We start from the raw sequence: 15,145 nt of genomic DNA on the forward strand, positions 1-15,145 counted from the left end.
TTGTTGTGGTGTGCAGAAAGAACAGCAGGACTATCAGAAGAAGCAAAGAAAGTAGCTTCTTACCATTCCACACCTTCAGCACTGTTTTGTTTGTACAAAAGCTTAGGGGATCCTTTCCCTTCAACTGCTGTGTCCATACAGTCCATACTCACAGGAAGTCCAAAAGGGCTAAGCCAGCTTCTTTAGAAAAGTCGAGGTTGCTTTGCACCTCAGCATAAGACTCATTTTCCTTCCCCCACCTGAAGGATTGATGCAATCACCAGCGAAAATTTAATTCACTGTTTCTCTTGCCTCTGAAAGACAGGTGAAATAGAGCCTGAAGAGACTGTGAGTGCTACCACATCCAAAAGGAAGAGGTAGGGCTACCTGAAGCCTGACTTTTCCAAAGTGCATTTCAGAGAACAAACCTAATTGCAGGATGTTATCAATACTTATCCAAAGAAATGATAGAGCAGGGAGGATCCAGCAAGGTCTCAAAGAATAGTACAAGATTTTGCTCCCCCCTTTTATGGATGTGAAAGGGGAAAAAAATTCCTATCCTTTTCAAAGTGTTCCTTCTCATACCAACATTTCAAAAGATCAACTGACAATAAATTAAGACACAACAAAACCATCTTTTGTCCTGAGGGCAAGGGAAGATGCACTCCCTCCCTCTCTGTCCCTGTCGTGGCAGAAGAGCAGCTCCAATACAGCCCTCTGGGGCATTCTGTGCCCTCACAGGAGCACTGGTGTGACATAGTTGGCAGGGAAGAGCCCCAGTTCCCCATGCAGACGTCCTTTCCACCATGATGGGTTGGAGCTGTCCAGGACCTCTAATATGTCTCCACTGCGGAAGCCCAGCTCGTCATGCTCCATAGCCTCGAAGTCATACAGGGCACGGACCCACAGCGTTCGCTGGAAAGGAGATAGAGACAGGCAGGGAACAATGAGCCAGAAGTCTTGAAGGCCATCCTCCTGTCACCCTTCTCATGCCTCACTATGTATGCTCACCAAGAGAGGACAAGCAAAGCTGAAACTGAGACCATTTTGAAATTAAATCAGATGCCTGTAAGGAAGGACTCATTTACTGGGATGGCTGAGCCATGGTGCTTGGGTTCCCAGCAGCCTCAGAATGTTCACCATAAGGTGAAAAAGTCAGACCGAGAGCAGGTCTTCAGGAAATACTGTTCCTATGGCTCTGCCTACTTGGTCCTGTAAGATCAGCTGTGGCCTGTTTGAAGCCAGTTATGTGAACACAGAAAAGGGCTCCTACCTGAGTGCTCGTGAGCTGTAAGCTATAAACAAATGGCTCTGAGGAGATGAGCTGGTGCTGGTATGGAGATAGAAACATGTCTTTAGCCAGCAGAGGATTAGGAAGGATACATCAAGAGTGGCTGCACACAGATCAGTCTAGTAAAGACTGTAAAGAATGGTATTTGCTCTTTCAGGCACTTCTTGGGCATAGGGGAGGGTGTTAAGCCTTATTTGGATCCTGCCCAAGGTCAGTCTTGTGAAATCAAAAGGATTTAGGAACTGTTTGGATGTATCAGTTTATTTTGGGTTTGCATTATGGTCAGATTTTTTATTTTTCTTTTGAGAACATCATAAGAAACTTTGCAGTTAATTACCCACTTTTACTGGAAACTAGATTTCAAAGGACACAGCATGAGCTGCTTTTATGGCAAATTGTTGGCACATGCACAATGGGGCATGGACAATTTGCAAGGTATATTTTTGGGGCACAGATGGAGAGATCTCTTTGAAGACACTAACTTTTGCTAAATCTTTCATTCAGGGCCCTGCTTAGACATGGCTCTTAGTTATTTGGCTGGATATATAGACCTTCCTATAATTGGATTTGTGGCTTCTGGATCACTAATGAGGTGTGGCAGGCAAGGGCATGTTGTTAGTCATTGCCACAGCCTCTGATGCATAAAAGCCATTGTATCTTGAGCTGGATTACAATAAGGTTTGGTGCTTTTGTCAAAAGAAGACATGTCCATTTTTCTCAGTTTGTTCCAAATTGCCAAATCCAATCTGTCCTCTTTGTCTCACACTTGAGAAGGGTCTGATGACCTTCCCTTCTCTCCTTGGATCTAGCTTCTCTGGTTGTTCTGGACTAAACTGTTCATTTCCTCACAGAAGAAGAGCATGCCTCAGGTCACAATGCTAGCAGGTGATAGAGAAATGCTTTGGAGTTGGCAGTGGAATCAAAGGTTGAAGCAGAGAGAGACACCATGCTCTACACAGGAGTTCACATAGTGGGAATTTGCAGAGCAGGTAGTTACGTAAGGTCATCTGCCAGGTATGAATCCAGGTAAGGAAGCACTCTGAGATGTCTACAGAAACCTATCTGGATCATGCCCACATCCACTGTGCTATGATGCTCTGTCAGATAAGGGTTACAGGAAGGTGAGTCCCACTTTGATGACAGTAGGTCCAAAAGGATGTGCCAGGTGCAAACAAGTAGAACTGAGTAATGGCAGGTTTTCTCAGGATTGAAGCAAAAAGTAGCAGAAGAGACAGTCTGACTACAGGTGCATTGTAGACAGAAGACACCCTGCAGCATGGCATAGTATCATAAGGCAACACTCCACAGGACTTCAGAAGATTACTATACATCTATCTTACTTCCTAAGCTTGTAGCTCAGGAAGGTCTGGCTGTGATGGCAAAGATACTTGGTAGTCCCTTGCATTCTAGGAAAGATCGTTAGGTTTGCAGAAACGTCCCCTGATGAACTGGACCCATGCTTGATCCAAACTCATAGGTGATCTTGGGCTCATTCACCATGGCCCAGATGCATATATTTTGTTTTTAGCTCCTTCTACTAAATCTGCATGTTAACTAAGACTGGCCTTGAGAGAAGAACTACAACATGCTCAGACAGCACTGTAGTCCTACCCTCAGAGTACTCCAGAAGCAAATTCAAGTGGTTGGGATAGAGTCTTCAGACTCAGAAACGTTTTCTAAGATATGTTCCGTTGGGGTTAATTCATAATTCATCATGCAGGCTCTGTGCAGGTGACATTGTCCAGACTGCCTGGCCATTGCTAAGGGACACATTGACTTGGGCAGATGGGGCCTTCCAGATACATCACCTACCGGTGTCTGGTGGTGTGGTGGGTCTGTGTGTCTTCTCTGCATGGCTGATGCACTTCCCTGGCTGTGATCCCTTAGTCCATGAAGCCCATCTTTCCTGTCCAGACTCCCACCATATCTATCCTAGAAAGAAAACAGCAAAAGAGAAGTCATAGATATGCTGAAGTGTATAAATGAGAGACTATAAGAGTTATTAGTGGCCAGGGAGTCAAGTCTAACCCTCAAGTAAATCATCTTTGATGTCTACTTTAAATACAGTCCCTATGCTGCAGTCCTGCAAAGCAAAGCCAGAACACTATGGTGTTCCTTGTCCAGTTTTTGGGATGGAGCCCCCAGAAACTCTCCATGAATACTCCTTGGTTCCTAGGGATAGGGCTATGGATCAGTCATGGATCACAGACCTAAATAAAAGCCCACATATTTATTACCCACCAATGAGTTCCCCAGGCCAACACCATCATGGCAACTACTCCCATACAAAGACCTAACTGATCCTGCTTCCTTAGGCAGGTTCAGGGGGGCAGTTTTGACAAAGTGCCTGTTCAGTTGCTACCAAGCAATTAACAGCAATGTTTCATGTGCCTGGACTTGGATGTTCCAGCCCCTGATTCCTGGTACTACCTGTTGCTGCTGCAGTGTGGGGATCGGATGCTCTACATATCTCTTGGACATGGAGGAATGATCTTCCCCAGCTGCTCTGCCCAGGTAGAATCCTTCCCGGCCCATCCGTTCCAGGCTTCCACCATGCCTCTCCTGATGGAAGAAAAGATCACAAAGGTGAGGTCAGGTTTTGCTTCCCACCACATCCTTGACTGAAGTTTAGTAATCACAGAATCATAGAATCATTAAGGTTGGTAAAGACCTCTGAGACAGAGTCCAGTTGTCAACCCAACACCACTATGCCCACTAAACCATGTCCCAACGTGCCACGTCTACACACTTCTGAATACCTTCATGGATGGTGACTCCACCATCTCCCTGGGCAACCTGTTCCAATGCCTGACCACTCTTTCAGTAAAGACATTTTTCCTAATATCCAACATAAACCTTCCCTGGTGTAACTTTCACCCTATTGCTTGTTATTTGGGAGACTGACCCCACCTCACTACAATCTCCTTTCAGGTAGTTGTAGAGAGTAATAAGATCTCCTCTCAGCCTTGCTTCTTCAGAGTGAATAATCCCAGTTTCCTCAGCTGCTCCTCATAAGGCTTGTTCTCCAGACCCTTCACCAGTTTGGTTGCCTTTCTTGGACACTCCAGCAATTCAATGTTCTTTTTGTAGTGAAAGGCCATAAACTGAACCCAGTATTTGAGGTGTGGTCTCACCAGTGCTGAGTACAGGAGCATGATCACTTTCCTATTCTTGCAAGCCAGGATGCTGTTGGCCATCTTGTCCACCTGGGCACACTGCTGGCTCATGTTCAGCTGGCTGTCAACCAGCACCCCCAGGCCCTCTTCTGCTGGGCAGCTTTCCAACCACTCTGCCCCAAGCACGGGGTTGTTGTGACCCAAGTGCAGGCTTTGTTAAACCTCATACAACTGACCTCAGCCCAGTCATGACACATTGCTCACTACTACTACCCTCTATAGGCTTTTCCAAAGGAAAGTTCCTGTCTCTCAGAACAGAAGAACAAATCAGGAATCCCATATTTTAGATCTTTGTCATAAACATTCCCCATCTGAAGAGTGGGTAGTAATGGGAGGTGCCAGGCTGAAAACGTGGCTGCTTTTGTAAGGACTGGCACAGGTGCCAAGCTTTTTTTGGAAATACTGCCCACAGACTTCATTTGCCTCTGCACTGATAATCTGTGTCTTACTTTCATTTTATCATATGGCTGTAGCATCTAGAAATTTGACTAGTGAGCAGAAATCCCACTGTGATGAGTGCTAAATGTGCCCCACTGAGCCCATCACTGTAACAAATGTGCAGAGTGTTTGCCAGCTCAAACCTGACTCCTGTTTCTTCATTTGTCTGTCTGCATCTTGGAGCAAATGCTGTTCCCTTCCTGCTCACAGTTGGCTGACAAACAGGTTGTTTCACTGATATACATGCGTAGAGCCTTCCTTTCTCCTTCCCCAGACAATTCTTTGCTGTGATCTCTCTCTCAGGTCCCATAGCCTCTGCTTTAATACATTTTAAAAGCTCTGTGTAAGTGGTCTAGAAGGAGGCAGCACGAGCCCCTTCTTCAAACTGAAAAATATATCGTCTCTCTTTTGGAGCCAGCCAAGACTGAGCCACATGCAGCCTGTAAATCCTAACTGCTGCAGTAAGCAAGTCACATCCTTTGTGCCTTGCCTCTACCTGCACGTCCTGGTAATTGGACACTGGAATCCGTTTCCCAGTGAAGCAGGACTTTGGTTACTGGACTGACCAGGCATGTTCACTCCCAGCACTGCGTGTGCAGTGCATAGCAGTCTCCACTCTGACATTTGCTTGTTCCCTGGCACAAACCCAGGCATTCACTGGACTGGGTTTTCCCTGCCTTCTCAAACATCTAACTCTGTTTTCCTTGAATGCACATCTTGTTCACATATCTGCTAAGTTCTTTTCAGGAGTACTTTCTGTTCCTACCAGCCACTGCTCTAGGTTCTGCCCTTGATTCCTCCACACTCTTTTACTGTGTTACTTGATAAGAGAAGATGGATGATTCTTCTGAGCAGACAAATTTTCAACTGTAATAACAACTACACTCTGCATGCAGTCAAGGACACTAGGAAATAAGACTCAAACTTTTTTCATACACAACCTATCAGTCTCCTGTGTACCTGTCCTTGTGTCAATAAGGTAGATCCTGCTTCCCTTGGATGTGTAAGGCAGCTTAGAATTTCAGCTCTGGGTCCTTAGCACAGCTTTAGCAGATCACCTGTATACAGATTTGCAGCACTGGCTATTGCTATCCAAAACAGAATCAGAAAACTCAGCTCAGTTATGTAACTTCACATACCACTGAATCCCCTAAAATCCTGCAGGGCAGGGCCCACCAGTGTAGGGATGTGACTGGGTTTCCACAAGCAGGCCTCCCTATGCTGTTCTCGTGGGCTGAGTTCCTTCCACAGAAAGATTTCTTACTGAGAAGCTCTTATGGATAGTTTATGTTTACCTTCTCTTCTCTGCTGCTGTCCTTCAGGAAGATCTGCTTCTGCCTGGAGATGGAAGTCGTCTTGTAGTAGTCCACCAGCTTGTTTAGTGAGTGGAATTTCTCTGTCCACAAGTAATAGCTACCCTTTGAATCCCTCATCACTTTGAAGTGTTGAACATCATCTTCATGCCTGGATCCAATTGGAAAAGTAAGAGATCAACCAGACTGCACTTTTACCTTTTGTGAAAAAGCTCCTTTTTTTTTTTTTTTTTTTTTTTTTTTCCCCAGAAGGGTACTAAAGTGTCTTGCTTGGACAAATCTAGCCTTCTGGAAAGTGAAGCAATGGTGGTCCTTGTATGTACTAGCCCTAGATAGGGCTCTATTTCAAAAGACTCATCATGTTACAAACAAAGAGTGCTGCAGGGCTGCTCAGACACAAAGCACTATCAGAACAAAGCACAGGGTTTTAAAGCCTCTCCTTTCAAATAAGGGCCAGAGGAGCTTTCAGGGCCACAAATAGCTAATAGCTTCATTCTGTTCTTTGTAGGGAAGACAAAGGTGTAGTTGTAGTCTACCACTAGCCTTTGCAGGTTCCTGTTAATATCCCCTTTGCACTGACTGCAAGAGATGTATTATACCTTTTCACATCATAGGCATCACCACTACATTCACAGAATCAAATGAAGCCATACACTGAGTCTTATAATTATATAACATCTAGTGTAAAAATAATTTACTACTGGTCACACAAAAGAAAAAAAAAGAAGGAATTATTAGTTGCTGTTACAAGGCAAATTAACAGTCACAACCTTCTGTTCCTGCTTCCCCTCTGAAATTCTCCACCTCTCATTTCTTGTCTGATTTGGACAAGTCCTCTTTGCACCAAACGTGATCTGGGTCTGGTACTCACCTCTTTGTGTAACTCTAGAAGCTTAAAACATTTGTCTCAGAGGCCACCTCTACACAAATAAACTACACAGGGACCAGATAGGGACTGAGTGCCACCCTGGAGTGCTATAGTCACACAAGCTGTTAGCATGGTTATGGTCTAAACCAAAAATCCCTCCCCTGAGACCATTCTTAGGGGGACCATTTGCAGTGAGCTGCTTGAATTCTTCTGTTCTGTAGGGTGAAGAGGGTTTAGCCCCATGGATTTAAGCTCTGCCACATTACTTGACCTCAGGCACAGAGAAGGAACCTGACTGTGCACACTGCCTGGAAAAGACTCTAGTTTAAAATCGGTCATCAACTGTTTGACTGAAATTTGGGAAACCATCATTTAAGAACTTTGCTTTGAAGCAAATGCTCTGAGAAGGGTTGGGCTACAATAAGTTGCTGAAATGCATCTGGGGTGCAAGCAACCAAAAGCCATTTCTGTCCAATGGCTGCTTGGTGACCTGTGGGAAATAAATTAACAACATAACAGTCATCTCTTAATGGGTAGTATTGGAATTCTTGGATTCAGTAACCACAGCTGTCAGGGAATTAAAACAAATGGAAGGCACATGTTTTGCACTGTAGGAGACATCCTGTGTACCATTCCACTTTGCTGCAACTCTTTCAGAGAAGGAGGTCACCAGAGGATGAAGCTTTGAAATAGGACATTCACTGTGTCACTTGAAAATAGGCAGAAACAGTTAGGAATCAGATGCCTAATTTGTTCTCATTCACAGCAGCAGCACTGCCAGCGATTGGCAGCATGCAAACTTCCCAGGAGGCTATGTCACATCAGGAATGCTGTCAAGAAGAGACTAGGGACAAGAATAACAGGAAAATGTGGTGAGAATAAGATACCTGACAGAGATGGAGAAGTCACCATGAGAGTTCTGACTGGCTCGAACAACGAAGGAGCCAACTCCTTTACTCATGAGCATGTTCTCTGCTTCATGGCGGGATATCCTCTCATCAAACCAGCTGCCAAATGGGAAAAATCATTGAGATGTGAGTAAGGAATGTGAAGAGCAAAAAAGTAGAGGGTAAGGAGAAAGAACATGAATAAGAAGGGTGGAGGAAAGGCAAAACAAAAGGATCAGAGGAGCCCACATGACTACTCCCAATGGCCTGTGTGCAGGCTAAGGTACAAGGTTTTGATGGGTGCAGATCATTTTCTTTGAGCAGTAAAAGCATGTAGATGCAAAGAGAACAATGTAAGCTTTTGCTTGCCAAGAAGAAACACTCAGCTAAAACTGTAATTACAGGTACAGCAAAGTGTTAGTCAAAGAAATTTTAAATTACAAATGTGTGTATATTTATACACTCTCAGACATATTCATCACATTGTTTTTAGCAAACTGATTGAAAATGACTGGACTGTGATGGATATATTGCAAGGGAAGCACATAAATTCTTAGCAGAAGAAATCCATGAAATTTTTATATTAATAAATTGGTCCCTGCCAGAGTTGCAATACCACAATATTGCAGAAACACAGAATACATAAACACACTGGTGTAAATTTATCCAAACAATAGTATGAGGCACTGGACAAATAATGAGGAACTCGCCATAAATAGTAAAATAACACAGTGTCAATAGGAATTTTTCACTAGAGAAAAAAGCCAGTTCTGTACACTTATATGTGTCCACTCCACAGCTAATAAGATCTACAATCTGCAGTATTCTGCTTTTATGTAATGCTTAATTGCCTGTAGTGCATTAAAATTAAGGACAGATAGTTTCATAAGCTCTTCCATTTCCACTCCTGAGTTTCATTATGCTTCTCCTTACTATCATCACAGATTACCTATGTATCATTAACACAGACTTTAATCAGCATTGATATCCAGTCTCAGTCATTGCTTGACAAGAAAAAGATGGGGAAAATTTGCCCATCAAAAAGAGGAGACAGCTTTTTTCCTTATGTCTGGGTTTTGCACTTGGCCTGAACCGCCCTGAAGTGCAGACCTGCTACTCCTAGAAAAGTGTCAAAGTGGAAATACTTCTTCACAGCTTTGGTACAGAGAAAGCATCATAAGAAAAATATGTGTGAAAAATGAAGCTGCTCTTGACCCTGCGTGGTGCCACAGCCCTGTGAAAAAGCAAACAAGAACAACTGACTGGGAGATCTTGTCCCCTGAGGCCCAAAAGCACCAGGCTGTATTTGCACAGCAAACTAATACTGTGCTTCATCTCAGCCAAGCAAGCTGTCTTGTGTCCAAAAAGGCCAGTCAGAGCCACCTCCAAAGGGGACAGTGGCACTTATTTGTGCCCTCAAATCTCCTGTACCCTTGTGGTAGTTTTAGGCTGTACCTTTATAATTTTCCACAGATCTTCAACAGAAAGTAGTAGTATGTAAATAAATCACTTCTGGGTCTAAAAAGGAAAAATAATGATAGTTCTAAACAATCCCATTGGAGAGATATCTACCATAAGAATTAGTTTGGTAAGCAATCTTTCTCTCTTTTGGTTTCCTTGCTCTGGGAGATACTAACTTTGTGTTTCTGCTGGCTTCCACTTGACCTTGGCTTCATTGTTTTGGCTAAGTTCTAACATCTCTCTGCTCTCTCACTTGTTCCTTTGTGTCCAGGGGGGTAAGGGAAGGGAGCAGGGAGTGGAGAAGCTATTAGCTCCCCTGGTTTTTGGCCAAGGGGATTCTTGTGCTGTTCATAAATTGTAAATACCTGTAAATATATGTAAATATTGTATATTTTGTACTTATTCATTGCATTTCATTGTAGATTGTAGTTTCGCTTGTAAATACAGCTTCATTTGCTTCCAGCTGGGCTGGGCTGGCAAATTGAATGTTGGGAGGAATTTTTAACCCACCACAATCCTCCCAAGTTTGCTTGCTCAGGGCACCAGTATGTTGTAGCTAACAACTGTACTGGTTGTACAAGTACTGGGCTTGGAGCATGCTCTGCCTGTTGGCTCCCAAAATGCTGCAGCACTTTTTAAGAACAGGCCAATCAGAGGGGCTTCAGGGAGCATTTCTGCCAAGCGAAAGGAAAAGGTTGTAAAAATGCCATCCATGGTCATATTTATGGCACAGGGCTGGACAGCACATTCAACATGCATTTAAACACCTGTCAGTCCTTTCTGAAAGCACAGTGCCACCTGCGCAGTGGGAAGAGAGGAACGAAGGTACGGCTGTCCTTGGACAGATTTGTGTTTGGGTGTGCAGTCGCCAAAGGTGGAGGGAGACGCGTGTGTGGAGGGTGGGGGGTGTCGACTACCTCTTAAGAGTCCCAGACTAAGCCCCGCTGGCACTTTTCGTGTGGCGCTGCACTGACCTCTAGTGTAGGGAGAGAAACTGGCACACACTGGGGGTGTGGGAGGCGTGTGTGTGCGGATGGAAGGCTGGGGAAAGGGGAGTTAATGTAGTTAGGAGCCGGGGAGGAGGGAATTACATTTTTATAATTCATTTTCAGAAAGGTCTCTTGCTCTTCCTTTTGTGCTCAGCCTTTTTCTCTGTTGCCAGGACTTCACATCATGACTGTTCTTCTGTCCAAGGAGACCTAAATGCAGTTCCTGCCACATCCCAGTGACATCCCTCTGAGCTACAGCAACAAAGGAGTCATTTGGGAGTGATAGAGAGCACTGAGAACCATTCAGCTCTGAAAGAACAGAGGATGCTTCAGGATAGAAATGAGGAGTGCTGGCAGGATGGCCTGTAGCATTATGGCAATCCTTGCCAGCCTTAAGTTGCAGCATGCTATAACCTTTCTCTGCCATGTCTTCCTCCATGCACACACACACACGCTCTTGACCACACTCTGTGCAAACGTGCAGTGGTGCTGCACACAGTTTCCAAGACACTTACGGAGGAACATGAAAATCAATGAAATTCTTGGGAACGTATCCCTCTTGACTTCTGAGCTCAGCCTTGTACCACTCTTCCTGGGAGCTCAAAACCTGCAATGGAGAGATGGAGGGAATAAGAGCATCTCCTGAGGAAGGCAAAAGTAACCAAGAATCTGGTAGAAACCTAGAATTTCTTAGATTCATGAATTGGTTTTGTTGGAAAAGACCTCTAAGATCATTAAGTCCAACCTTCAACCTAAGACCACCATCGCCATTAAACCACGTCCTGAAGTGCCATGTCCATACATTTCTTGAACACCTTCAGGGATGGTGACTCCACCACCTCCATGGGCAACTTATTCCAATGCCTGACCACTCTTTCAATAAATAGATGTTTTCCTAATATCCAATGTAAACCTCCCCTGCCACAATTTCAGGCCATTTACTCTCATCCTATCACCTGATACTAGAGAGAAGAGACCTACCCTCACCTCACTTCAACCTCCTTTCAGGTAGTCATAGAGAGCAATGAGGTCTGCCCTCAGCCTCCTCTTCTCCAGACTAAACAAGCCCAGCTCCCTCAGCTGATCCTTGTAAGACTTGTTCTCCAGACTCTTCACCAGCTTTGTTGCCCTTCTTTGGACACACTTCAGGAAGTGAGTGGCACAAAACTGAACCTCATCAGTGCCAAGTACAAGAGCACAATCTCTGCCCTACTCCTGCTGGCCACACTATTCCTGATACAGGCCAGGATGCTGTTGGCCTTCTTGGCCACCCGAGAATGGAATAGAACTCCACATGTGCTCTTTCTCCCATCCACTGTGCAGCAAGGTTAGTGGCTGACAACTGCTTCAGAGAAAACAAAGCAGTAGAATTAGAGGGACTGCTTCTTAACGTCATCCCTTCATCTGAATGCCTTTCTAGGTGGCTTGGGATGCCATCTGCATGTCTCTGATGTCTGTGAAATTAATCTCTGAAGGACTTAATAGGGGTTTAAGGAATTCTCTATGCTGCTTTTAATAGTTGGTACGGGAACCAACTCAGTTACACAATAGTTGGTACAGGAACCAACCCAGTTACACAAGGGAAGGGAAAAAAAAAAAAACCCTGTGAAAACTTCTCTGATGTTTAAGTTCATTATGGCTGCACAGATGTTACTATGTGCTCTCACATGTCAAGAAATTATTTAGTGGGTTAAGTCTTCAGCTGGCCTGATCTTTGCCAAAGTAGATAAAAGAAGGAGGCAAAAAGTATTTAAAAGCCACTATTACACTGAAGAGATTGTAGGACAGTAGGAAGTGAGTCCATAACGTGCACTGGAACACCTTCAAGAGTGCTCACATTAATGTTGACTGTTATGGTCCTTAGGGACTTCATTGCTGACCAGGAAATGTCCTAATTCATTGCTCCCTGCCTGACAGCCCCTGATACAGCCCTAAGCTAGAGAGAGGACAGAGACACAACTGCATTGTGATTTTACTGCAGATGTTGGGGTCTGTGGTATTTGGTCTGACGTTCCAACTCCTGGGACAGAATTCTGCTTTATGCAATAGAATCTGTTTCTGTTCCCTCTGGTTTTGGAAAGGAGCCTGAAAGCATGAGCCATTGCAGTTTTAAAAGGAGAAAGCAAGTGGAAAAGGCTTAACTTAAAATCTATTGTTAACAATAATAGTTCTTATTTTGTGAGCCAATCTCATGGTTTTGGGAGCCTAACACACATTCTAACTGCTTGGTTTTGGCAACAGGCCCTTGCTGTTTCTGGGGCCAATTCTCTATTGCCTTGCTGCCATGTAGACCTTTCTTCTGCATTTGGATATAGAAAGGCTGGGGAATAGAAAGCTGTGGAGTTCCCTGCTTGCATAGCCACTGCTTTCCCCATCTCTGGGTGCCTGGTTAAGGTTCTGTTTGGTTGTTGTGGCCAGCCAAAGGGGATGATAGCTACTCCCTGCTCTGCTGACAGACTCACCTGCTGGTTCCCAGTGCAGGGCTCACAGATTTCTCTCAGTGTGTCATCTTCTCAGAGAAGGATGTAGGGGGGGGGGGTGAGAGGGTGGATTTCCTCCTGTCACTGCTGGCTGAGGGCCTCCTGTTTCCTGTTTTATAATCTCTACATCAATACTGTTCACCTTATCTGCTTTAGAAATCAGAAAAGACAGCCTGCACAAACCTGTGCAGGCAGCAGGAGGGGGCTCATGACGTGGTAAGGACTGTATGTGTGTGTATGGCAGAAGAGAGAGGTTGCTCAGGTTAATTCACTGCTCTATGGCTTGGGCAGCCAAGGTGTTACTTTGTTTGCCTCAAGGATGTTAAAGCAAGAGGCAGTCTGACTTTCCTAGTAGTGAAGTCTCTGTGAGAACCAATGATAAAATACCAATGTGTAGTGTTATTTGACACTTGCCATCAGTAGATTCCAAGGTACTTAGAAAGAAAGCTCTATCTTACAATGATTTGACATGAAGGGAGATTGAGGAACAGAAGGAAAAGTGATCCAGCCAACAGCCATCAAGTCCAGTCAGGGACTCGATGATACTACTGCAGTTTTTTGAGGAAAAAGATATCAGATAGAGATCATGGGACAGAAGGGACATGCAGACTACTTTTGAGATAAGGAAGAATCTACAGAGAGCAGAGATTTCTCCAGAACTTTCTCACAGCTTTCTGGAAAAAAATGATACTTGATCTTAATGAGTTCTGGATGCCATCAGCTCTGTCTAAGCTTCAAGAACAAAAAGGGCAGTAAAATAAAAAATGGTGGTGATGGAAGATGCAAGGCTTGAGGCTCAGTATCTGGTTAGCAACTGGAATAGCTGGGATTGGACAGGGAGGTAGTGAAGGCTCCATGCCAAATAAGGGTTTAGATCCTATTGTCCTACATCATCCATTGGGACACTGGAAGACTTAAAGCCTCACAGAAGAGTTCTACTCAGGCATTTTTAATTGAAACAAAACAGCTATGCTGGGGGATAAATAATTAGGGTGGAACTGCGTGGGACTTTGGGAGGGTTAACAAGAACTGTTCTACCATAACACATGCAAATCAACTTTAAAGAGACTCTCACATGTTCTGTATTGTATATGATCAATTTTACTTCTGCCATCCCCCCCCCACTCCTAAATACTATAGAAAATTATTAGCTAAGTAACTCTTAAATTCTTCCTTTATGTGTGTAACAGGCTGTCTTGTGGACTTCTATTTGCAATTGCCTAAAGACCTGTGGCAGCTAACAGTAATTACTTACAGTGAAAAGTCAGATAAAAGTTCTGTGATGCATGATAACTATCTTTTAAACAGTTTAAGAGCTGGAAATAAGGAAGACAGCAATCTCTCTGGACCACACTTGCCTGCCTTTAGATATAATCATCCTAAATGTAGTCACCACCCCAGACTACCCATATAGTAAATGGGAAATGAAAACAGACAGAACCCTCCAGAAATGGATTGCTGCCCCAGCAAAGTTACTTACCCCTCCTTAAAGATTACTGGAAGATTGTGGGGCAACTAAATCCATAGTTTATGGACCTAAAATCAAGTGAAGTGGACACGGACTCAAGTAATCTGGAAATAGTTGGTTAAAATATGGTAGGTGAGTATCCTGCATTTGTATCCCAGTTTATAGATGTCTGTATCCATCTGTTTTGTCAAGGCAAATGGGAGCATAGAAAGATATGGCAGCACTCTCAGTAATATTTTTTTTTTTTTTTTTTTTACCTTAAGCCTGGGGCTGTACTTACCTTCAGCATATCCCCAGCCTGGAAGCTCAATTCATCCTCTCCAGAAGCACTGAAATCGAACTTGGCGATGGCTTCCATACTGTGGCTTGCTGGCAGAGCAAAGCTGGAAGAAGTAGATGCTTGTCAACACCTGTGAGCTCTGGGACTGCTGAGCCTAGCTTAGGAAAGCTTATAGGTAATGCTGTGATGAGCATGCACCAGTCATTGGTAGACATTAATTACTAGACATGGAAAGACATTGGCTGGTAGAAGAGATGGCATGGCCAAGAGGCTATGATCAACTCGAGTTAGTAGTTCAAGCAACCCACTGTGTATGCTTATTCCAACAGATCTCTCTCTCTCTGTAGCAATCTCATGGAGAATTTTTGCATACAGCACAGAAATTATCTGGTAGCAGGGACAAACTTTCTCAATGACCAGCCACTGTTCTGTCACAGTTCCCTGTAAAGTGACTCTGTCATGCAGTAGAAGAATACATTTGCCCTCTGCAGTGACCTACTCTTCATCACAAGTAA

General features: G+C 44.1%; 1 protein-coding gene across 1 annotated transcript; it reads right to left on the minus strand.

Annotated features, from left to right (window-relative positions):
* Positions 1-714: 714 nt before the first annotated feature.
* GRAP2 (GRB2 related adaptor protein 2) lies at positions 715-14,726 on the minus strand. The gene is made up of 7 exons (XM_054386708.1): positions 14,631-14,726; positions 10,918-11,009; positions 7,953-8,072; positions 6,180-6,348; positions 3,701-3,832; positions 3,083-3,202; positions 715-894 (listed from the first exon to the last, which is right to left on the minus strand). The coding sequence occupies exons 1-7, from the start codon at positions 14,706-14,708 to the stop codon at positions 715-717; spliced, it is 891 nt and encodes a 296-aa protein (XP_054242683.1). The 5' UTR covers positions 14,709-14,726.
* Between the last annotated feature and the right edge of the window lie 419 nt (positions 14,727-15,145).

Source organism: Indicator indicator, chromosome 14, assembly GCF_027791375.1.
Source record: "Indicator indicator isolate 239-I01 chromosome 14, UM_Iind_1.1, whole genome shotgun sequence".
Lineage (NCBI taxonomy): Eukaryota > Metazoa > Chordata > Aves > Piciformes > Indicatoridae > Indicator > Indicator indicator.